The following is a 24,626-nucleotide window of genomic DNA, read 5'->3' as shown; positions in this document are numbered from 1 at the left end:
CAGAATCAAAATGGAGTGCTTAAGAATTACCTTGAAATCAGATGTAAGATAGCAATCATTTAATCAGATTCAAAACAGACGACTTAGCTTTTCCATCTGTTCCCAAACAAAACAGAAAATTTCACTTTATCGTTACAAAAGTTATTCTATCATTACACAAAAATCAATATGTTTCAAAACCGTTGCGTAACAACCATAAAGAAAATATACATGCTTCAACACGATGACATTAATTTATTTTTATATTCAATACGTTGTAATTAAATTTAGTGCAAACATAACAAAAGTCTATCGTCAAAATCGAACACGTAATACGGAATATAATTATTAGGAATGTAATTATATGAAAATTAATTCCACACAAGGCCAATCCCGTAATAAGTAAGGTATCGCAGTTAATTTATGTTCCGTTTTAAATTCCTTTTTATTTTTTGTTGCTTCCTAATGTGGGACGTTTATTTTTTCTTTTAATTTTTAAAATACTTGTAAGGCGCCAACGCCAGGCCAGCCTTTTGGCGCAGAATCAAAAACGGTTTAGGCGTTATACAAATCACGTTCATAAAGAGCACATATTACTTACTTTTTATATCTAACATTTATTTGTATTTCATAAATTAGCCTTTAACGATTTACTAGAGAACTTTCAAGTACTTAAGTACAATGTTGTCTAAATAAAGTTTTTTATATGTTGGTATCAAAATAAGAAAAATTTTTCCATATAAATTTTTCCGTCTGCCATCGAAATTCGGCATAGTTAGGTATGGCCGGGATTGTATGCGTGTGAAGTCTTGGAATCTAATTTATCTTGAACGTGGCCCAAACACAACCGTAGTGCGACAATCTAGGTATAAGAGGTCTTACTTACCAACGTGGTTAGATTGTATATTTCTCGGAAAATTATGCCTTATCATATTATTTATTACATTACCTTATAAGTATATTGTTAATTATAAAAACCAACAAAAAATCAATAAATAACATGAAGCTAATATGTTCTAAATGCGGACTAAAATCGAAATTATTATAGACATAGGCTTGGTACATACGTATTTATCTTTTTATATACCGCCGTCGTCGTCATCGAAAAAATGTAAAAAGGTTTAATAAAAATACGTCACCCGGATGTCATAGAAAATTAAACTCAAAGATCTTCGGTCTTATCATATCCGGATCGTTCAGTTTTAATTAAGTTATTGAACAATTTAATAAACGACGAGGCATTGTAAGCATCATGCAGATGATTATTGAAAGGAAACAAGATATCGTAAATTTTAGATGTCACACTTTAGTAAGAAAGGATTTACCGATATATTCTATTCTGGGTATATTTTTAACACCTGGAAATGTAATTGAAATTCAACAATAATTAATATACGAATCAGAACACTATATTTACATAAATACTTTATAGGTACAAGGTATTATCACTGGGGTTGAAAATACTTTCAGCGACATTTAAGTAATAATTACCACCAACCTGTTTCATGTTTTAATTATCCAAGCCTACCTTTGTACATAACTTAATATTATCTTCAACTATAAATACCTACTGATATTGAAATAATCTAAGTACCCAACTATTAAATTCTCCCAAATCGTGGGACAGGGGAAAAACATTAATGTAATGGCAATGACATTTTTTAACCAATGTCGAAGCCAACATTATGATGAGACATTGTCACATCAAATGTACCTTTTTCGTACGCTTTTTCGGAGCAATGGATTTATTGGAGTAGGGTCTAGTTCCTCTTCATATCATTGCACGGGTAGTAGAGCCGCCTATAAAATGATTGCTATTACGTGCATACCTTTCCTATTTTCGACAGTTCCCTCAGAAAAAGTATAAACATCTTGACTTCGGGATTGGGTGCGTTCGACAATTCTAAACCCTTTTACTCGACTACCAACGAAATCCAGTAGGTACTTCAGGGCACCTAAAAGGTTGACAGTTATAACTCCGTTCATTACATATATTTTTTGCTGTTATTTAAGTTAATTACTGAAATACCAACGAGCTCCTTAAGATACATTCAACTTGTTAAAACATTATGACATAAATAAACCAAGTTTATTCCAGACAACCAGTAGCAACAATGCCTGCTAATTACATCTCACTAAGCACTACAATAAACGTTGCCCACAGACCGCTATAAAATTACTCATAGTGTTAACCTTAATCACTGTTATTATGTCTTGTTTAAAGAAAACCATTTCAAATTAATATTAACAGAATTCAATTTAAAATTAATCTTAACAAAATTTATCAGTACCATTATATAGGTTAATTTATATAACAAGTACATAAATATACCTATATAATGGTACTATTTCATCTACTGGACCCTCTTTGCTTAACTCGATGTTCTGACAGTCGATGGACATCATGTGATTTCCAAGGGTATTTATTCGAAGTATAGCAGTAGAAAAGTGGCAATCTTTAGTCATCTAACGTTAAGTAGCCGTCAATAAACGCAAAAGGAAATTTCACAAAGAAACTGCTGGGGACCACTTATGAAACATCCAGTACTTAAATTATACGAGCGTAGCGTGAATACTAGTGAGGATTGTAATAGCAAGTCTGATCACGCCGACACGGTTTGATCGCAAGAGCGGAGTGTTTCTTGTTATTAAATAACTTTTATCGACCAAGCGCCCCGCGGAGCCACTACGTACTGTAGCCCCCGGCAGAGGAACTTATTATAAGATAAGGTCCAGCCATCAACAAAGTAGATAGACAAGTATTTATCGCCCAATCTTTGCAATCTTTGTTTACTGATGGAATTTTCTGTTGAAGCTAATGATTATGGTACCAGCGGATTTTTCATAAATTACCCTTTTTTGAATAAAATGGAACCTGTAAGTGTATTCATGCATTTTGTAAACTGACAACATTTAAACCTTTCCTTCCGTCTGATGCCGGCTATCGGATAACAATAGTTTATGTATTATGTCCGGTCGTCGATGGATTAAGACAAGTTAATAGAAGGAATAAGATTTAGATCTAATATAATATAATATAGGAATAATATATAGATGGTCGAAGATTGGGATGACCCAAAAGGAAAACTGAAAAGAAGACGAAGATTGAATTGACCTATGGATCATCATAGCGTTGTCATACAGCGTTGTTGGCTAATTGCAGCATATTCGCTTTAATAATAATAATATAATCATGTCAATTCACATCATTACATATTCATAATTGCTTTCACAGAAAAATCTAACGTTTAGTAAATGAAGATACATGAACTTGTTTCCAAGAAAACCTTTCCATGTTCGTATAACCGCTTTGCATTTAACGTTACCTATACCTTTTCTGTACAGGCTGAAATATTCAGTTTCTAGGTATTGCTATCCCTGTAGGACAAGCGCCACGAATACACCTTAGTGTATCATCAACATTAAGAATTTAAATTAGCTTTTAGCAGAGCGATATTCCAGTGAAATGGGTTACCTATTATTTAATTTAAATTGCACGCTAATGTATCGGGAAAAAAATGACAATGAACAAATTGAATAGCTTTGAAAATGCAAATGCGAAAGCTTTTGAGCGTAAATGTTTTCTGTGAACCTTTGTCGCTATTTCGCATTTATTTGATCTCGATCAAATAAAATATGGCATGGCATAGCACGTTTTATTCCACAATTATTTTTAAACGAAGAAAACAGTGAAATTTAAAATTACCCAAAGTTAACTACTGCCTAACTAGAACTTAATCCAAAAGTCCCTCATTGAATCCTGCCAATCCTCCAATTATCCAGCAGGAAAAGAATTATATTAAAAATTTAATTTTTAACAAAGTATTAACTTTGAGCAAGCATTTAATAAATTAGCGAGGATAAATTTTATGAGAGCCGTTCACAAGATGGACGTTAGTATATTTTAGTGGCCATCAATATGCGGCGGGCGACACAAGGACGGGGTGGTGATAACTGGCGTCACGCCGTCTGCTCTCGTACTTGCAATTCGGAGTGCTATGAACTTTAAATGTTTTCATCTGCTAGGATTACTTTACCTAGATACCTTTTTGAAAGATTTGGATTTAGGTTATAAATAAAATTAAAAAATAAAATTATAAATAAAAAACCGGTAAAAATGTAACTGAGGGATGAAAAAATAATATGCGTGTCCATGTCCATGTTGGTTTGTGGTAACTAAATATATGCTACGGAACCCTTGGTGGGCAAGTCTGACTTGCTCTTGGCAGGTTTTATTATTTGTATTTATGTATTGAAATTATAGTAGGTACAACATGGCTACGTAAGATGAAAATGTAACCTAGAATGATTGATTTTATAATAAAAATACAGATGTATGTTAATATAAGCAAAACGGGTAGGCATAACACTAGAGGTAAACCTCTACGTCGAGAGATAAGGCACGCACGGCCGCCACTGCGAATTTAATCACGACCCTCCCTATTTACTTTGAAAGAAAAAGAAAGCGCGTCCCGAGGAAAATACAGAAGCTTTACAAGGTCACAAATGTAATAGACAGGTCGTCGCCGTCAACTATTTGCCTTCTGATTCTGAAATAACATTCAATGTTACAAGATAGAGGACAAAAGCGAATATTGTATTTCTTTTTTGGTTAAGCTCCACAGCTGTCAGTGTTTTATGTAGTAACTTTTTTAATTCCATATAGTATACTTGGAAAGCAAAAATAGCTATTTTTGTAATAAGAGTAAAATTTCAAGTATAGAAACTTGTGAAAGTTTCTTTGATGTTATCTAATTTACCTGGATAGTTCCTTTTATCTAATACTATACTGGAACACTATATATAATATACAATATGTATAATGAATTGATATCAAATATGATATCAACTTTTGAATATAAACTTTTTTGCATTAGTACTAGTAATAACTAGTACTAATGCAAAAAAGTTTAAGTCATATGCTTAAACCTTTCATTACACAATTTTCAAATTAAAAATTTGCAATGAACTGAAAGTAACGTAGCAAAAATATTCATGATTTAAAAATAACTCGTTCATTATAAAAATATTTAAACTTATTACACTCAATCACACAACCATAATTGTAATCACTATTTTTATCTAATTGTATACCGATTTTCGCGTATTTTGAAAAGGTTCAAAATCCGCTACAGAGAGAGCAGCAGATCGAAACAGCAGATGAATTATTCAAGCACAAATCTGTTGGAATGGCTAAAGCCCGACTCGCCTGAAACATTACATACGCTACTCCCACATTTTTTCTTTGTCTTTCATTCTGTGTATATGTATGATTTGTTAAAGGATCTTCTAACATTTTCAAAAGTAAATAAAAATTGAAAAAAAAAATTCTTTTACATTAAAAAACAGAAATAGCATACCTAAACTCAATAATAAATCTTAGGTTAAAGAGTAACAGTCAAGTCGTCAAGGTATACTATAAGAAGTTATTGAATGCATCGCAGTTAACTAGGGCTAAGGAGATTGTGTGTAACTTGAGAGGACGTGTCCGATGTCATGCAGCCACTACAATTTATAAATTCAATATTTCCATTAATATAGATATCAGCAGTATTGAGTAGAATATCGGGTATACTACGAGTACATGCAGTAGAAATAAATCATGTATTTTATTCACATATAATATCGATTACTTGTGAGATTATTGATACAAAATTGCATCATGGACTGTTCTAGCGATAGTTGATGAAGATACAGATCATACAAAACCAAGATATTTAAGTAGGATTGATGTGCAAGGTAAAGCAGAGAGAAAGATAATAATTATAATTCAAAATTTACACGAGAACTTAAACTTAGTTATCTCAAGTTGCACCAAGGTCCAGGTTCTAAACTTTATCCACTAAATGCTCATGCTACTCCTAGCAGGCTGCTCAAGGATCAACTACGACGTTACTCGTCGATCACAGATTAACATATATCAGTGACTTGTTCTTTCTGCTTTTAGAGACGTTGGAGATATGGTTGTCTCATATGAAATTAAAAAATAGATATTGTATTAATGTTCGCGATATGAGGACTAATTAAATAAAGAACTCCATCAAAATAGCAGAATATATACAAATTGATATGTAGTTTTCAAATCCTCTCAGACATGACTTTGCAATATAATTCAAAATCAAAATCAAAATCAAAATCAAATCATTTATTCAGAAATTAGGCCTTCACAGGCACTTTTTCACGTCATAATCTAAATTAAATGATGTTTACCAAAGCTACAAACTACTAGCATTTCGGAACGACCACTGCTGAGAAGAAATGCCGAAAGAAACTCATTCAAACAGTGTTGGTCCCTATTATGCCAGAAGGGCTTACCATTTTTTATATATAAATTTATGTATAATTTTTTATCAGTAATATAACATTAAGTACATAATAAAGTACATGGTCAAAAGGTATACTGAAACATATTATGATTGTGATCAAGTGCTGATGAAAGGAAAATATATATATACTTATATATATATATGTATAATTAACCAAACAAAAAAAAAAACTTTTAATAAAAGATCGAGCTGACCAGTTCCCCCGGCAGCACCCGTTCACGAGTTGACGCGTGAGTCAGCCATCGCGAAGCTCAACCACAATAGAGGGAACCTCCCGACCCGATCCACGATGCCGCTACCGGTTTGACCATTTGAATGTGCATGACATACTCGATCTCCATAATCTAACATAATAGATACCTATGTTACTTTCAGACACTTGGAGATCACAAATCACGTATATGTTTTACAATAAATGTCAAAATATATGTAATAAACATGTCAAGAAAATATATAAATAATAATAAAAAAAAAAATTAAAATCAAGTGTGAGAGGTGGAAGTTTTAGGAAGGGTCCAAGGTTTTTTATCATTTAAATAGTCGCTAATCGTGTAATAAGCATTAGCCATTAAAGCATTTTTAATATATGATTTAAATTTTGGCATTGGCAAGTTAATAGCCTCTACAGGGAGTTTATTGAACAATTTAACACTTTGACCCACGAAAGACCGCCTAACCTTTTTAAGTCGGAATCTGTTCATACAAAGTTTATGCCTATTACGAGTGACTACACTGTTAACATCGCTCAATGTTTTATACAGGTGTAAGTTAGATTTAACAAAAATAAGTACGTCGAAGATGTACTGAGATGCAACAGTCATAATATTTATCGATTTGAATAATTCTCGCAAGGAATCCCGTGGCTTAAGCCCATAAATAAAACGAATTGCTCGTTTCTGTAAAACAAAAATTTTTCCTATGTCAGCTGCATTACCCCATAACAATAATCCGTAGGACATTATGCTATGAAAGTAGCTGTAATACACGAGCCTAGCTGTTTCGATGTTTGTACACTGTCTGATCCTTCTCACTGCAAAAGCTGCCGAACTAAGTTTTTTGGCCGTGATTTCAATATGTTTATCCCACTTAAACTTACTATCCACAGTAATGCCCAAGAACTTGGCACTGTGTACCCATTCTAATACTTTACCATTAACTACTAAAGGAATATCAAGTTGGGGTGCGTTTGAAAGAGAGAACTTAATACACTTGGTCTTGTCTGTGTTTAAAGCCAGGTTATTAGTTGTAAACCATTCAAGCACAAGTGACATAATGTTGCTTACATTGTTATAATTTCTACTTTTTCTATCAACTTTAAACAGTAGTGACGTGTCGTCAGCAAATAAAATTACATCACACAATTGTTGGGCAAGACAAGGAAGATCATTTATATAAACTAGAAATAGAAAAGGACCAATAATGGAGCCTTGAGGCACGCCCATGTGCACAGGAGCGCTGTTAGAGGCTGCTCTATTAATTTCTACTTTCTGAGTTCTATTGTCTAAGTAAGAAGATAGTACATCAAGGGCCGCTCCAGTGACACCATAGACCACCATAGCTTATTTTTCAGTATGTTGTGGTCGACACAGTCAAAAGCTTTTGAAAGGTCACAAAATACATCTATAACATCCTGTCCGGCTTCCCAAGCATCATTGATAATTCCAACTAGAGTGGCTGCTGCATCAGTAGTGGAACGACCTTTAGTGAAACCGAATTGACTATTGTGTAATATTTTGTTTATGTTAAAATAAGAAACTAATTGAGTTAAAATTAGCTTTTCAAAAATTTTACTTAATGCAGGTAGAATAGAAATGGGTCTGTAATTAGTGGGATCGTTTTTAGCGCCCTGTTTGAAAAGAGGTATAATTTTGCTGATTTTCATGAGGTCAGGGAAAACTCCATCTGAGATGCAATTATTGAATATAATAGTTAAGTGGGGAGCAATCAGATCAATAATAGTGCTAAGCACTGAGACAGATATACCCCACAGATCCTCTGTATTTTTCATGTTGAGTGCTTTGTAAGCAGATAATAATTCTTCAGGAGAAATATGTCTAAATCGGAAGGTAGATTTAGGATCTGAGGCATTTCTTTTTAATAAATCATCTGCAGCACTGGGACAAGACGAAAGGGAGCCCGTAATATTTTTAGAAATATTGGCAAAGAAGTTATTGAATTCGTTGGCCACTTCGTCATTTGAATTAATGGTTTTATCACCAATTTTTAAAGAAATATTGTTGTCGCGTGGGTTAAACTTGCCGGTTTCTTTATTGATGATTGACCAAGCTGTTTTGATTTTGTCATTAGATTTTTTTATTTTATAAGTTAAATATAAAGATTTTGCTGTTGAACATACCTTTTTAAAAGTTTTAGAGTAACGTTTAACATATGATATAAATTCCGCATTAAAATTATACTGTTTTTGACCATAAAGTTCATACAACTTGTTTCTGCTAATATAAATACCATTTGTAGCCCAATCGCAAAATTTAAGTTTAACTTTATTATTAAAGGTCTTAAGAGGAAAAGTTTTTTTGAATTCTGTTTCCACTGTATTAAAAATCTTATTATAATGTTCATTAGGATTTTTAGTTAAATCTAATTCAGGCAATTTCTTATTTATGGTTTCGCGAAAACGCATTTTGCGGTGCTTAGTTAACGGCCTACGGATTACAGGAGCGGAGATAAGGTTAGACTCTTCGTTACGAATAAGTGACACTTGTTGGCCCAGGTGGTCAGACCCCAGACAGGCGAACAGCTTTCCTTCAGAAACAGTACAATCACAGAAAATATTATCTATACATTTGGCTGAGGTCGAGGTTATCCTAGTGGGTTCAAAGAATGTGTGCTTTAAATTAAATGAATCGAGCAAATTTTTAAAGCCATTGCTTTCAGAACATGAAATCAAAATGTCTATATTAAAATCACCACATAAAACTATGTGCTTATTGCTGGAGGTAACTCGCCTGAGGGCTTCCTCTAAAACATCTAAAAGAGTTTCATAACAGGCTGTAGGAGGTCTGTAAGCACAAATAATAATGTATTTATCCAACTCTACACAGGAAAGTTCTATTTTGCATTCAACTGACAACCGTACTATGTCTTTCCTTTCTTTATGCTTATAATTTCTATTAATTAAAATTAAGGACCCTCCGTGTTCAGAACTTTGTCTTAGGAATGTACTTCCTACTATATATTTATTTGGAAAAGCTAATTTAATTTCATTTTAAAAAAAATGTTCTGTAACACAAAAAATATCACCCTCTCTATGTTCCAAGAATAAACAAATTTCATTATATTTGCTGGTGAAACCCTGTATATTTTGATGAACAAGGTTTATAAAAGAAGGTTTCACCTCTGTCTTATTACCTAGTTTAAAACTAAATTATTAGTACTAGTACTAATATCTGGTGACTTCGTTATATTTGATATAACGGGTCTATAAATATTGTATGCTAAAAGTTTAGCAATAGTCGACTTATGTCTATGGGGCAGGTACACAGTACCATTGTTGTAAAAGCAGTTATTAATATATTTATTTAAATCTAAAATATAAATCTTTTTTAAATCCCAAGTGAGGTTATATAAACATGTATTCAATGTATGGATATACTTGTTGTTAGAATAATTTTTAATATATGGGAAGAGAACTAAAATTATTTGGCCAACACCCGATTTTTCAATTTCTGCCAGAACATTTTTACAGTTTAATAAATCTCCACGAGAGACATTTTTACTATTGCCTATGGCTACTATAAGAGTAGTGTTGTGATCAAATTTCTCATTCTTTATCTTGGACATTATTTGTGAAATGTGTAATCCTGGCATACAAATATTGCATGTGTTCTGTGTAGTATAATTCGAAAGCAAGGGACCCAGGTTAGCACCCAATTCATCAGAGTAGATTACAGTTCTTTGGGTCTCACAGTCAGTAGAGCCTGACCTAACCAAAGTACTAGTGGTGCTGTTGATTGTCGAAGAATTCAGTTGTGAAGTCCCCGGAGATACCTGTAAAGGGGGCAAAGTCTCCAGGGGCAACACAACCTTTGTCAAGGCTGTAGCCGCTGCACAAGCAGCATTGTCAGGGGAGAATGCCTCCATGTTTTGGATTTCCTCGCCTGAACTACAACTACACATTTTTTTTTCCTCATTTAGCTTTTTAAGTGCTTGAGTAAATTCACCTACCACTTTTTTTGATAATTCATATTTACTTGATATGGACTGCAACTCCGACTGCAGAGAACATATCTTATTTTGTAATTCTTTAATAAATTTATTATTACTTTTAATGGTGTCTTCACAGGACAGTAACTGGACTTTTATATCTAACTTTTGTTGTCTAATCGGAATTTCCTTTACAGAATTCTTTTGTTTTTTAACAATATTTTCAGATTTTTTGATGAATTTACTAAGTTTAACATATTTCTTAATTTTATTGGAGCTAGATAAAGAATTCCGTTTGGTATTTGAAATGGGTGTGGCAGTGAGATCTATGGTGGGAACCAAACTGTTATTAACAGACAAATTTGCATCCTGACACTGTACAAACTGAGCATGATCAGGCACCAACTCATTGTATAGGGCCGAAGTGTTTACAAAGGCAGCCAGTTGTTTCTCAGCCTGGAGCGACTTGATATCCTCCTTTGCTTCAGCCAGCTGTCTTTCTAGGAATGAAGCTCGCTCAAGGGAGGCCTCAAATGTATCTCGACATTGTTCCATGGAAGAAGAATTCCATAAATAATCCCGGAACAGACTATAATAGTTAATTAGTCACTGGCATCATAATGTAAAACTTATAGCCAATTATTTCAAAACGAATACAGATACAATAAGAAGCTAGATAGCGATTTATTGTAGACTATATTACAGACACCGTACCTACGTATGAAGAAAGAATCAGAAAATCTCAACCGTAAGAAGAAAACCGAAAGCGTTATAGCACAAGTCTTACGTTACAATTTATATGAAAAAAAAATTGTCAAAGTTGCTTGAAAGAGTGAAAGTAAGTTTGGTTTATATGTTATGTAGCATACATAGGTAGCTACAAAATATCATACTGTATTCAATATGTTTCATATCAAGCTTCCTATTCTGTCCTACCGAAACGTGCGGAAGCCACGTGATTACGATGAGGGCCGGGGACAGATATAATTATGTCGACGTCATTTGTAGGGCTCTCGTCGGTTTCCATTCCATTTCACCCATACAGGCAAGTAATTAACGCAACTGAATCAATAAATACAACTCATATTTGAGGTATTCAATAAATTAGTTATCCCTAGTTGGAAATTGTAATTGAAAATGTTACTTCGAAAATCATGTTGGGGTTCGGTCATCCTTCCTAATTACTGATATGGGCTGTCTAAGTGTGTATAAGTTTATTAAACTCATTTTAACACCCGACGATGACAGAAGAGTGCTATAAGTTTAACGTAGAGTGTATATTTGTCCGTGGCATCGTAGCAGCCAGGGTATCCAATTTATTTTATAGCCAAAAGCCATCGTAGGAAATTTATTTTTATTTCAATTTGAGGTAATCGGGTGGAAGGCTGTACAATGAGTTCTCAAATAGCTAAAACAGATATCACGAATTTGTTCCACCGATGTAGCGCCAGGAATCCTATCTAGTCTGTCAGACTCGGATACGGGTTGACGTACGGTTGCTGTGCACGGCCGACCAATATAAATGCTAATTCTATATGGAATAGCCCCGACGAGCTACTACTATGTCGCTATATCATTGTGTAAATTATGTTTTTATTTTACTAGTAGTTTTTTGGTTGCATTTACTTTTTCAAAATTCTAAATCATCTAAGAGAAACACGATACTTACAATTTGTATAATACTAATCTTTAATTTTACGCTTTTTTGCAAATTTAAAACTTCATCTGTGTTTTTCGTTCCAAGTTTCAAAATATGATGTCAAATGTTTAAAGATATTTCCCACAATTCTGTAACGTCCTCTTTGTATTTACTTGTCGTTCAATTTATTTCATCAAAATCCAAGATTTTGGAAGAAACAAGTTGTTTCAAACATGGCGCCAATACTGAGCTCAACGCACCGCATTGACTAGCGTCCACTGAGTTTACACTCATGCAAGAGGGGAACGCGGCAATCGATCAAAATATCTAGGTACTTTTCGTATATTTCAATTTAAATTAATAAAAGCAGAACTATTTTGTACGCACTAATCACTGATTGTTTAAATAAAACTAGCACACCTACTCGTAGTTAGCACTGTTACCTGAAGTTTATTATGAAATATTCATTTTTTTTTATTTAAATAAAGATCGAAGATAGTTTTGGCATTGAGTCTTGACAACGAAATTAATGAAATCTTATATAAACATGAACAACGTATATTATGAAATACAGACAATTACCTCAAGATCTAATATAGAACATAAGTTTTAAAAATTTCGCATTTATTCATTACTGCAAATACAATGTCATACTTATAATATTATGCAAAAGTAATCAAAAGTTCGATCCTTTTTCTCGGCTCGTTCTAGATTGCCTCGTGTTGGGTAACATTCGCAATAGCCAAAACCTTTTGATGCTATGGGGTCATTGACATGGCAGGGGTTCATAACGGAGAGAGCTTTGTCCGCCAAAGATCCGCTGAAACTTTTCTGTCACAACAAAGCTTAACTTACTCATTGTACATCCACTTATGGTTTGAAAAATTTTGAACAATTTTAATAATTGGATTCAAATGTTTTATTTGAATTAGATAGTATGTAAGTGCAAGTAATAACTTCATTACGAATTTTGAAGAAGCCAGATTTGGAAGAGAGAATTCAGACAACAGTTTACTTTGTTGAATAGAATGTTAAACAGTTAGTTGATGGGTATCCAGAATAATATCATGGCAAATATATACATTGCAGTAGAAAAATATTGGAAGAGCAGCAAGTATATAAAACCAATGGAATATACATAAAAGAGCTGGAAGACAAACGGGGTTGATTGTTTCAAAATTTTGTTACTTACCGAATCAGCTTCATACGCTCTAGTGTCGCAGATTTGGCTCCCGCCAAATTGAAACGATCACCGAATACACAGTAGGCACGCATTTCAGAGAAAAAGGGTAGTCCACGATCGATATGCCCGTTTATTACAAGTCGAGCGGGCGATACACAAGACGCACCGTGCATCAGACGCTCCTGCTGCACATATTAATCTCAAGTTATAATTTTACACGCACGTCCACTCATGAGAAAAGGAACTTGAGACGACCGCAACGTTCGAAACCTTAATACTTCCCTTCGCTGCCAATATAAGGTGACAGAATCAACGACCGAGCTGATTAAATACCTTCGGTCACACAATTCGCAGACTGAAAGCGAACTAACATTTTAGGACAAATCTATTTTTATTCCATAAAACTTTTAAAGGTTATTGCAACTACTACCACGAAAACTTCTGAAAATAGTACCACGAAAACTTTGTGACGCGTCATGCGTATACCAAAATAATATGAACAATATGGGGACAGAACCGTAGCTGTGTAATAATAAGAGTACTCGCGTGGGGATGGTACGGAGGGTGCATTGTGCACCGGCGAATTTCGGAAGGGCCCGAAACGAAAGCCCTTGTTGGTTCCCCCTGCACTTGCGCAAGATGCGAACCAGTTTTGATTTTTGTGAAACAACCGTGGAGTTTGCCGTTTAAGAGGGGTCCTTTATGACGATCCACGCCGTTACTTAGTAGACCAGTTAGCATTGCGCCTATGGGCTGGATGACAACAAAAGCCAAATTAATAATTAACATTCAAAATGATATTATTTTTAGTCACCGGTTGCGTGGGATTCAACATGTATTTAGTAACTCAAAGAACATAGTCTCACCTAGGAAGGAACAATAGTCAAGCCGAAATAATCTACAAAACTTCAAAAGAATTTAAAAAAAGAAAGTAGAAATTTTATTTAAATAGGGTGGACCGCTATGGTTCATAACAAGAATTGGTACAAACAAAAGCGTTTGCGTTGACGCAACGCTCTAATATTTTTTGTATGTGATAGGTACCTAACATTACCAACACACACAAACGCAGATCTACTAAATCATTTTAATTATTTTTTATTGTCTTCTGATCCAATCATTTCATCATTTGAATTTGCAGGAAATGTCTAGAAAATGGAAAAAACTAGTACCTGAAGTTAAAGAAACGTTGAAACCAGACATTATACTAATATTCTATTATAAGTGCGATAGTTTGTGTGCAGATTGTTATGAAATTTGGTATACGGGTAGAATATAACCCGGAATAACACATATGGTACTTCCCGAAATTCCCACGAGATCGTAGCCCCAGGGCTCAGATAGTACTAAATATATATATTTTTTAAATATAGGTATATAAAAATATATAAATTCATTATTAAGATCTAATTCGATTATGCTAGTGAAATAAATGATTTAAGTATAATAAGTACAGTATATATTCTGAATGCAAACAGGAATGCTGCTGATTCTGTCGCGAATATTACATTTTGCAAAATGTAATATTCGCGACAGAATCAGCTTTTGAACCTTTATTATTTAGAAACCATTACTTTTAAGTATACTTTTGGTGCAAAGTAGTAACAAACGCACATACAATCTACATCCTGAGCACTGAAAAAAGGCCAAAGCTCATAAAAAATCTGATAATAATACAAAATTACTCAATATATGTAATGAACCGAAATCTACGGATTTGCATTTGAGAAAAAAAAATCTAAATTATAGAAACAAAACAGTATAATGTAACACAAATATTAAACAACCGAGAGGGATACATTAATACCAAGATAACATCAATATCTATGACAATTTGTTTAATTTAGCTAATAACAAAAAAGTTCAATAACATGAATTGAGATGTAGAAAAAAGTCATAAACAAAGTGCACGGTTAACAGTTAACACTAGATGGCATACCGAGCGGCAGTAGAGGATTCTCTCTGGTTTGACGCTGCGCTAGCGTATCGATTTTACTAACATTGTGTAATGTTTACAGCAGCAAAAAATAGAATGAAAAGAATAAAATATAAATTAGGGAATGGTTTTAAATATATGATGAAACCAGTATTATTCTGTAGAAAATAATTGTAGTTTCTATGCTATATTTCACAAACTCCGAACCTACTTTAAGAGATTTCAAAAATATCCTCAGCGCATGGATATGGCAACTCATTGTGTCTATGAATTTGACCCCGAAGCTCGTGTCCCGAGCAGAAGGAGAGTGCGGTGTAGGGCCAGGCCCTTCCTTTTTATCAAATTTCAATCTCATTGAATATTGTGTAAAATGGGCACATAATAGGTAAATACCTAAATTTTAATATTGTTTCGATGTTAATTTGTATATTAAGTCAATTTCATCGATGAAAAATACATCGCGAGCAATTCATATATACTACTGCTAAGAATACCGTCGAATGTCGCGCAGTGATCATTTCATTGCTGTATAATTTAATATCAGTGTTATTTTTAAATAGAATTTTGTGTCTCCTCATGAGCAGGACTGCAAAGTGCGGTATATGTTTAGTCATTTGTTCGAGATAAGTGCATTATAATGTCCAGGGGATTTTGGTGAATGTGTCGAGACAATGGTGTATCGATTATTTTGCGCTAACGAAATGTCATCCCGTTACTGTAGTGTTAATATTAGAAGTCTATGTTTGTGACCACGATTACTATTGTCTAGGTATCTCTGGCGTTTTATATTGAGCCTGAAGAACTTCAATTTAGAGTGTGTGACCAAAATAGTGTCGATGATTCTGTTTCCGATAAATTTCGGCCGCTACTTGACTATATCTATTTTTTGAACATTTCGTAAGTGGTATTAGATTGGAAATAATTATTTAAATAAATATTTTTATACACATTTAGTTGTGCCTTAAAATTAAAAAATCTGAAAGGAAAAAATGGAACATTATAAAAAGAAACAATAATGTAAAACATATTGTACTCCTGATTTTTATGTCAATTCTTAAATATTTCCTATGCAATATGTAAAAAAATAACGTGCGTGATTTTTATTGATTACAAGTGTCGAAACTTAAATTAATAAAATTAACAGTTCTCTTGGCAATGGGCTAAATATTTTGTGCTTGGAAAATGTATTTAAATGGCATATAATAAGCGTACAAAATATAAGTGTGTAACTTCATACACAATTTTTATTAATATTCTAAAGTAAAATATGCTCTAAGCGCAATATTTTTACGGAAAAAAGTAAAATGAAAATTATAAAGATCCATACGTAGATAATATAGGCATACAAAAACTTCTAACTCCTCTTTTTGTTAATAGACACAACAATCAGTAGTTTTTAAGAAAATCTCTGTACGTACTTGCATGTTCGTAATAAATGCATTAGTACTTTGCATTTTCTTCGCTTAATTACCAATTGAGATTTTTTAAAAATATATACAGTTTTAGCTATATAGTTTATTATGGTATTACCCAAGCGAAACCGGCGGCGGGCCGCTGGTAGTTATATATAATATGATGACCACATTCATGAGGAATAATAGGTATAAGTAAATTGTTCGGCGTTCTGAAATTCATTCTTGAATCACTGTTCGCAATCACAACTACTTTAACATACTAAAAATAATTATATATATATAATCATGTTTATTTCAAATAATTAAAATTGACAACACTTATTTTATTACTTGATACTAATTATTATTAAAATCAAATTGACGCTTGTTTAATTTTTGGAAAATAAAATGTTCATACGTTATGATCATAAAAAATAATAAGAGGAAAGATTGAAAATGGCGTTAAGTCCACCATTATTTTGTATTTTTCAGTAAAGTTTTAAATAATCTATCGTATCTAAATCACATCATACATTATTATATTAGGTATCCTTTCTGTTTATTTTACAAATACGTACATATTCATGAATTATTTTGCTTTGTTTCAGATAGTGACATCGTCTATCAAATCGTGCTCAAATTTACAAAGTAAGTTGCCTATTTGGATCTGATAAATTTTTCGTTGCAGTAAACATGGCCAACCCAAACCGTGAAAGTGTTAGCACTCGTTTTTCTGACAATTATGACTTGAAAGAAGAATTAGGAAAAGGAGCGTTTTCCATAGTAAGGCGAGCTGTTCAAAAATCGACTGGATATGAATTTGCTGCCAAAATAATAAACACTAAAAAACTCTCAGCTAGAGATTTTCAAAAATTGGAAAGAGAGGCTAGGATTTGTCGAAAGCTTCAGCACCCTAATATTGTAAGACTGCATGATTCCATTCAAGAGGAACATTTTCATTACCTTGTTTTTGATTTGGTGACTGGTGGTGAATTATTTGAAGATATTGTGGCACGGGAATTTTACTCCGAAGCCGATGCGTCGCATTGTATACAACAAATTTTAGAATCCGTACATCACTGCCATCACAATGGAGTTGTACATAGAGATTTAAAGCCTGAAAATCTTTTACTGGCAAGTAAGGCTAAGGGCGCTGCAGTGAAACTAGCAGATTTTGGACTAGCCATCGAAGTTCAAGGTGACCAGCAAGCATGGTTTGGATTTGCCGGTACTCCGGGATACTTATCACCTGAAGTTCTTAAAAAGGAACCTTATGGTAAACCAGTTGATATATGGGCATGCGGCGTAATATTGTACATTCTACTTGTGGGTTACCCACCATTTTGGGATGAAGATCAGCACAGGCTATATGGGCAAATTAAAGCTGGCGCCTATGATTATCCATCACCTGAATGGGATACTGTTACGCCTGAAGCAAAAAGTTTGATAAACCAGATGCTAACTGTTAATCCAAGCAAGAGAATAACTGCGTCTGAAGCTTTAAAGCACCCATGGATTTGCCATCGCGAACGCGTTGCTTCTGTTATGCATAGACAGGAAACTGTGGACTGCTTGAAGAAATTCAATGCTCGTCGTAAACTGAAAGGTGCCATTTTGACGACAATGCTCGCGACCCGAAATTTTTCAGGTAAATCTATGGTTAACAAGAAAGGGGATGGATCGCAAGTGAAAGAATCTACTGATAGCAGTACTACTCTGGAAGACGATGACTTGGATAAAGACAAGAAAGGTGTGGATAGAGCGTGCACTGTTATCTCAAAAGAACATGATGAAGATGGATTATCTAAAGCCGATTCATTTCAGAAAGCTCGTGGCGATAGCACTGCTTCTTTACGTCGTGCTGAGGTAATCAAAATTACGGAAGTGCTGATTGATGCTATCAACAACGGAGATTACGAAACCTACTCCAAGCTTTGTGATCCTAATCTTACTGCATTCGATCCTGATGCATTAGGCAATCTTATAGAAGGAGTAGAATTCCATAAATTCTTCATTGATAACACTCCTTCCCATGTTAAAACAAACACAACCATTTTAAACCCTAGAGTACATCTTCTCGGAGATGATGTAGCTGTTATAGCGTATGTCTGCGTGACTCAAAGTGTGGATGCCGAAGGAAGACGAGCCACCCACCAGTCACAAGAAACACGCATTTGGCAAAAGCGCCACAACAAGTGGACGGCAGTACATTTCCATCGCTCCTAACTAGTCGTGTCTTTGAATGAGTCCCTAGCGCCAATGAATAATGGTCTTGCAAACAAAATTGTAACGGGGATGCCACTGCCGCAACCGTAACCCTTCAATGAATCGATTAAATTGCGGCGAGAAATTCTATGGCAGTGGCAAGAAATTTAAAAATCATAATATCCAGTTCTGCTATGAAAACTACACGAATTTTATTAGAAAACTTCTTTATAATCCCAAGGAATTAAGTTACTTACTATTAGGTAAATGTTATTATGTACACCAGTATAATATTACTTCTATCTACAGTCAATGTCTTAATAAAATCCTGGTCTATAATCAAAAAAGATGTGGCTAAAATGTGATACCGTTTCAATATCCAAGCTTTGTGCTAGTTTTATTAGTAGGATATACAAAATTTGATCTCGGCCACGATCGAAAATGTCAACGAATATCAATGCAAGTTGTTGTTATCAACACATCCAAAGAAATCTCAATATTATAGATTAACATCAGATCTGATACTATGAATCTTGAATCTACATAAATAAGAATAAAAACTGCAAAAAATTTTCGAGGTTTAGAATTATTAGCACATTTCTCAGTAAGTCTCTCTACATTTTTAACTATGAATGTTTTGTCGTGCTTAAAAATGGTGTTCTATTTGTTATCAAATACCTAGATAGTAAGATTTAAGTAACTAATGAACTATGCAGTTATTGGCACTATGCATGCATGTAACAGTGAGACGTCTAATAGTTTATTATAAATTTTTATCTACTTTTAAACTTTACATACCTATGATACCTATTTGGGTTACTTTTTCAACTTAGTAACTTGTAGTTAACAGGTTCATCGTATTTTTTTATATTTTAAGTGGATTATATCAATTTCGTCAATTTTAGATTTTAAAGTTGTTGTTACTCAGCTTGCAATTTTTATACATTCTAACCAAGAGATAAATTTCTAATGAATTGAGCGGACAATTCAATAAATAACCAGCATTCTACGATATAAAAAAAGAAGTTTTCGGTATGGCACTGTTCATTATTATTCGTGCTTTATTGAGTTGCAATGTTGTGTTTGTACCTGAATGTTACGATCGGACGTTTTGATCGATAGTATAAAATATTTTAAGTGTTTACTGTGCAAGAGAATGGTTTGCATGGAAGTATTATAATATTCACTAAAAAGGAGCTTGGATTGTCAGTGATATTAATGTGTAATGGTGTTTTTTGCACAGTTCCACTTATGAAATGTGATTTAACTATTGGATCCTTAACTGTAAGTTTGCCGTAAATTCAGTATTTCTTAGATATATAAATAATTAGATATAAACAACATTTAACCATGTTTTTACGACTTTGTAATGTATTTTAGTATAGTTAGCGAACTTACTTTACGTAACATCAAGATCTTGGAATTATATAATAAAAGCATCGCATAATAAGTGTCATTAAGTCATTCAAAGTGTAATCAAATCAATGTTTGTGATATAAGTATTCATGATATCTTCAGTACATAGTTAGTTCAGTACATAGTGCCATTATCATTGAATTTAGTGCCAATAACTGTAATGAAAAAAAAACTAAAAATGTATTCTAGTCTTTATTGTTACGCATATTTAGTATTTAATCAACGTTTTAAATTAATTTTGAACATATTATACATACTTACATAGAACTTACATTGTGTAAATAGGTATTTGATTTGCACATTGCATGTTTAAAAGTGTCGTCTTCGGATTAGCTATACATATATATGTTTTTATTGTTTTATTTAGAAAACGATTTTAAAAGAATTTGTTAACTAGTTCACTTCAAATTTATTTATACTTATTACTTTACGAACTTTTGTTATTGGCTCTCCAATGTTAGAACTCTATATCTGGAAAGTACATATATATATATATATATATATATATATATATATATATTACTTACTTGATATGTATTGAATGATATGAATTATGTATCTGTACGAATAATAAGTAGTCCAGTCCAGCCATAGGAGTAAAGATTAGAGTGGATAATCACAAAATTTATACAGATGGAAAACATAACGTTGACTAGGGCTCAAAATTTACAATTTTAAAAGCCATACTTATTAACTTACTACGCCACACGTGTCGATCCATATATCGAGTTAAATTAATCTCAAATGAATTTTACTTTTGTTAATACCATAACTATTGTGGTAACGTGACATTAGAAATCAGTCATAATTATTCGTACTCTAGATAGTAGATAATGAATCTACTAATTAATGTGTGCTAATTTAATTCCACTATGTATGGCTATCTGTATGAATTTCGCAGTTAACCAAATAAAGTACTTATTTTTCTCAAAGTAAAAATGCTTGTGTACAATTGAAGCACAGCGCATTAGTTCCTATAGACAGCAGTATTGCCGCCACTGTGTAGGTCTAGCAATTGTTGGGAACCTATTCATACTCTGATTAGCTGTGTCCTCTACTTTGTGAGCCTAACTGAATGGTGAAATTGTTGCAAGTTATTTCGATTATTACGTATCAGTTCTAATATTTTTAAATCTAGTATAATTCGAATTTTGAAAATTTTACCTATGAGAATATATCCCTATAAAATTTAATATTACATTCTTGTTGAAAATATCTGCTTAGTAAATTGAAATATGCATGGAACTTCTCATGTTTTATGAAGTTCGAGTTTATCCAACATTAGAATACAAGATGCACAAATCAATGTATCATGTAACTTCCAGTTTCTAACAGAGTTCTCAATCATGGAAATATAAACCACTGAGTACTGTCTTCCTCAACAGTGTTCCAAATAAACAACAATAGTCAAGATAATCAGCTTCAATATATTTCAATATTCTCTTTGAAAATATAATATGGCTCTCCACAAATTGTTATATAGTGCACATTTACCTGTTTGCATGTATTTATCTCACCGGCTTACCATTTAGGAGAGCTTTTTTACAGTATTCCAACTCTTTCTATTGGCTGCTTTTTATCAATACACTATAAAATGAATTTGTTACTTTAAATAAATATTGTACTTACAATTTATACACTGGGACCATTTGGAAATACATATGGGACTATCAAAATCATTGGTATGTCTATTATAAAACATGAGTTTTATAAGCAAAAATTTACTCAATGCTCAAAGAACCTGTATGTTTCAAATGGTTTCAATGAGTCTACATTAAAATATTAAATGGGTGCAGTGCAATGTGGTAACAGTCTTTAATATATTAGAAATAAAATATATGTTAATTTTTTTTTGTTACTCTGTTTATAAATAATTGCATATTTTTCATGTAGTATTAGCTAATTCTAAATATTATAAAATTTTGACCATTCAGCTAGCATTGTCTTTGTTTAAAATACTTTTGCATAATATATATGTAATTAATGAGTGTCCTGTATGGCAAGGGTATTATTTTTAAGCCTATATTATCAGCATTGTATTGAAGTCATTATTAAGCTATTGGTATGGGAAGAATGTGTTTATAGTCAAAATTAAATCAATATTGCACCCTTGCTTGAGTATGTAGTTGAAGATACTTTGTGTTTTCTAGTTAGAGTACAAGTATTTTTCCTTAATATTCCATGTGCACCAAAATTTTTCATTTAGAATTTGCTATTTCTTACATTGAGTGCTAAGTTTTTGTAGAATAATTTCCAATTGTGAAAGTGTAGGTGTATGAAAGAGTTGTCAATAATATATTTGTATTCAACATAATTTCTTGAACCTCTGCATTGCCGATTATCATGTAACATTCTCTAAAATAAAGTTCTTTTGATCTATAAATTCTGTTTTATTTCAAATTATATTCTTATTTTATATCACATACATGATTCCAACAAAGTAAAATTATTAACAATTTTTTTATCTACTATTACATTTCCTGTCTAAATAATTAACTACTCTATGTACTAAATAAAGCAAAATAGAAAACTACAAATCTACTATTAATAATTTAACTCATACCTTATAAGTTATTCAAAATCTTTATTTTCTTATGAACTCCTTTGCATCCATCCTGGGAGACATTAAAATTCTTTGCAATATTGTTAAAGTGAACATCATCTAAGCCTTCACCCAATTCATCCTCAATGCATTTTTTCAAATGTCGTTCAGATAACTCTTCAAACTTCACAAACTGTTTAAATGCATTGATGTCATTGAAAATTCTCTCAACTTCTTTATAAAATGTATTGTCACATTTTCTCATTAAGTCCTTGTCTGAATTATCACAATTGAAGACTAGAATCATCACAATATATTTATTCATATCATAATTTTTTCGAATAACATCTATTATATGTATTTTTATCTGTTTAAGGTCTGATGGTACTAAATCATCCACTACAAATACAGCCGTATTACATATGGTCAAACCAAGCATCAGTTCTGTTGAGAATGTAGTCACAAAACTTGGCATGGTATAATGATATATATTGGTATAGTTCCACTTATCTTCAAGCATTATAGACAGGGTATAAGTTTTACCTACACCAGTGCCTCCATAAAAAAATATAAGTTTTGTTCTTGATTCATACTTTAAAGCACTAACTATTTCAGTCACAGCGGTATATTGTCCATAAACCTTTTGGTGCAGTTTTTCATTGAGGTAGTCTGGATCCAATTCACTACTACAATTCACATTTATTATTTGATAGACAACCATGGATAAACATGTTACCAGTAATATGGAAACTGCTATATGGGTCGTATTAAAAGTTTGTTTTCTGTCATTTTTCTTTATTATATGATAAACTTTAACACCTGTTGCTGATGCTTGAGTAGGAATAGTTAGTGTAGGAAGTGTGCAATTATTTGTTGGAGCAGGTTCAAATATAGGCTCTTCTTTAACAGGCACAGGAGTAAATTCTTCATGAGGCTCATTAAATGAAACATCCATATAAGTGATTGAATTACTACTTAGGTCAACATCCATTGGCTCAAAACTTGTGTTATCCATAATATCTAAATCAGTTTCAGCTGTGTAAAATTAGATAGTCACGTATATGGCTTTTAAGTTTTAAATATTTTATTAAGTACTAAATACATATCAGAACAGTATATATGTATTATAGAAAAATTAAACAAAATACAAGTTATTAATGTTATGTGTTAAGTTTGAATTAAAATCGAATTGAATGAAACTGACAGTTATAAACTGTCAAGTCAACGTCAATGTCAATCAATTCTCAACAAACGACAGCGAGGCTTGAAACATTTGTAAGACGGCTTGAAAGTCTCTAAAACTCTCGGGATAAGGCTCGCGCAAAGAGACGTGCGTGGGAAATGGCATTTTGCCTTGTATCGAAAAAATATTGATATTTTTTTATTTCTCTTTGTAACATGACAGCTAGAGGAACATTCCTTAAAGCAATTATTTTGGGGAACATTCAATCATTAGATATCTGTGTTTCACATTTGTAGTGATGTGACCGTTAACAGTAGTAACTTTCAAACATCATTATTTAACGTTACTAGTGTGAATATGGTAACGTTAACAATACTACCTGGGTTGCATGGTGCAGCCTCCAAGGTGCAATACAGCCACATTCTAATTCTAATCTGCCATATATTTAGAAATCTGAGTGATGGAGTACCCATAAATTGATATCGACTGTAACATAATCGAACGAAAATTCATGACTTGAATACGTTTATTGTGACTTACATACAGTTTTATCCATAGCCGCCGAAAGAATATGTGGTATTCACTATTAAATGTCAGAATAAACGATTGAAAAAATTAAAGCATATTGGCTTGTTTTCATTTTAGATAATTTTAATTAA

The 24,626-nt window shown here is 32.8% G+C and overlaps 2 protein-coding genes across 4 annotated transcripts in view; one reads left to right on the top strand and one right to left on the bottom strand.

The window, feature by feature from the left end:
- The window catches only part of CaMKII (Calcium/calmodulin-dependent protein kinase II), a 43,295-nt gene extending 20,670 nt beyond the window's left edge, over positions 1 to 22,625 (top strand). The window contains exons 1-2 of one of the 3 annotated variants that reach the window (XM_053746201.1): positions 15,494 to 15,612; positions 17,230 to 22,625. In XM_053746201.1, coding sequence (XP_053602176.1) covers positions 17,315 to 18,847 — 1,533 coding nt within the window. In that variant the 5' untranslated portion in view covers positions 15,494 to 15,612; positions 17,230 to 17,314 and the 3' untranslated portion in view covers positions 18,848 to 22,625. Of the gene's footprint in view, positions 1 to 15,493; positions 15,613 to 15,963; positions 16,125 to 17,229 lie in introns of those variants that run through there. The other 2 variants (XM_053746203.2, XM_053746202.1) reach the window with 2 other exon arrangements.
- LOC128670501 (uncharacterized) lies at positions 12,777 to 23,993 on the bottom strand. Its single transcript, XM_053746204.2, has 3 exons — positions 22,806 to 23,993; positions 13,301 to 13,476; positions 12,777 to 12,939 (listed from the first exon to the last, which is right to left on the bottom strand). Exon 1 carries the CDS (start codon positions 23,797 to 23,799, stop codon positions 22,807 to 22,809), a length of 993 nt encoding a protein of 330 aa, XP_053602179.1. The 5' UTR covers positions 23,800 to 23,993; the 3' UTR covers positions 12,777 to 12,939; positions 13,301 to 13,476; position 22,806.
- Between the last annotated feature and the right edge of the window lie 633 nt (positions 23,994 to 24,626).

The sequence above is a fragment of the Plodia interpunctella genome, chromosome 6 (genome assembly GCF_027563975.2).
Source record: "Plodia interpunctella isolate USDA-ARS_2022_Savannah chromosome 6, ilPloInte3.2, whole genome shotgun sequence".
NCBI lineage: Eukaryota > Metazoa > Arthropoda > Insecta > Lepidoptera > Pyralidae > Plodia > Plodia interpunctella.
The sequence above is the reverse complement of the archived record's forward strand: the minus strand, read 5'-3'. Positions and strand labels throughout refer to the sequence as shown.

What these genes read in the sequence shown, in the direction of transcription:
- LOC128670501 (XM_053746204.2), bottom strand. Translation starts at nt 23,799, where the DNA reads ATGGATAACACAAGTTTTGAGCCAATGGATGTTGACCTAAGTAGTAAT.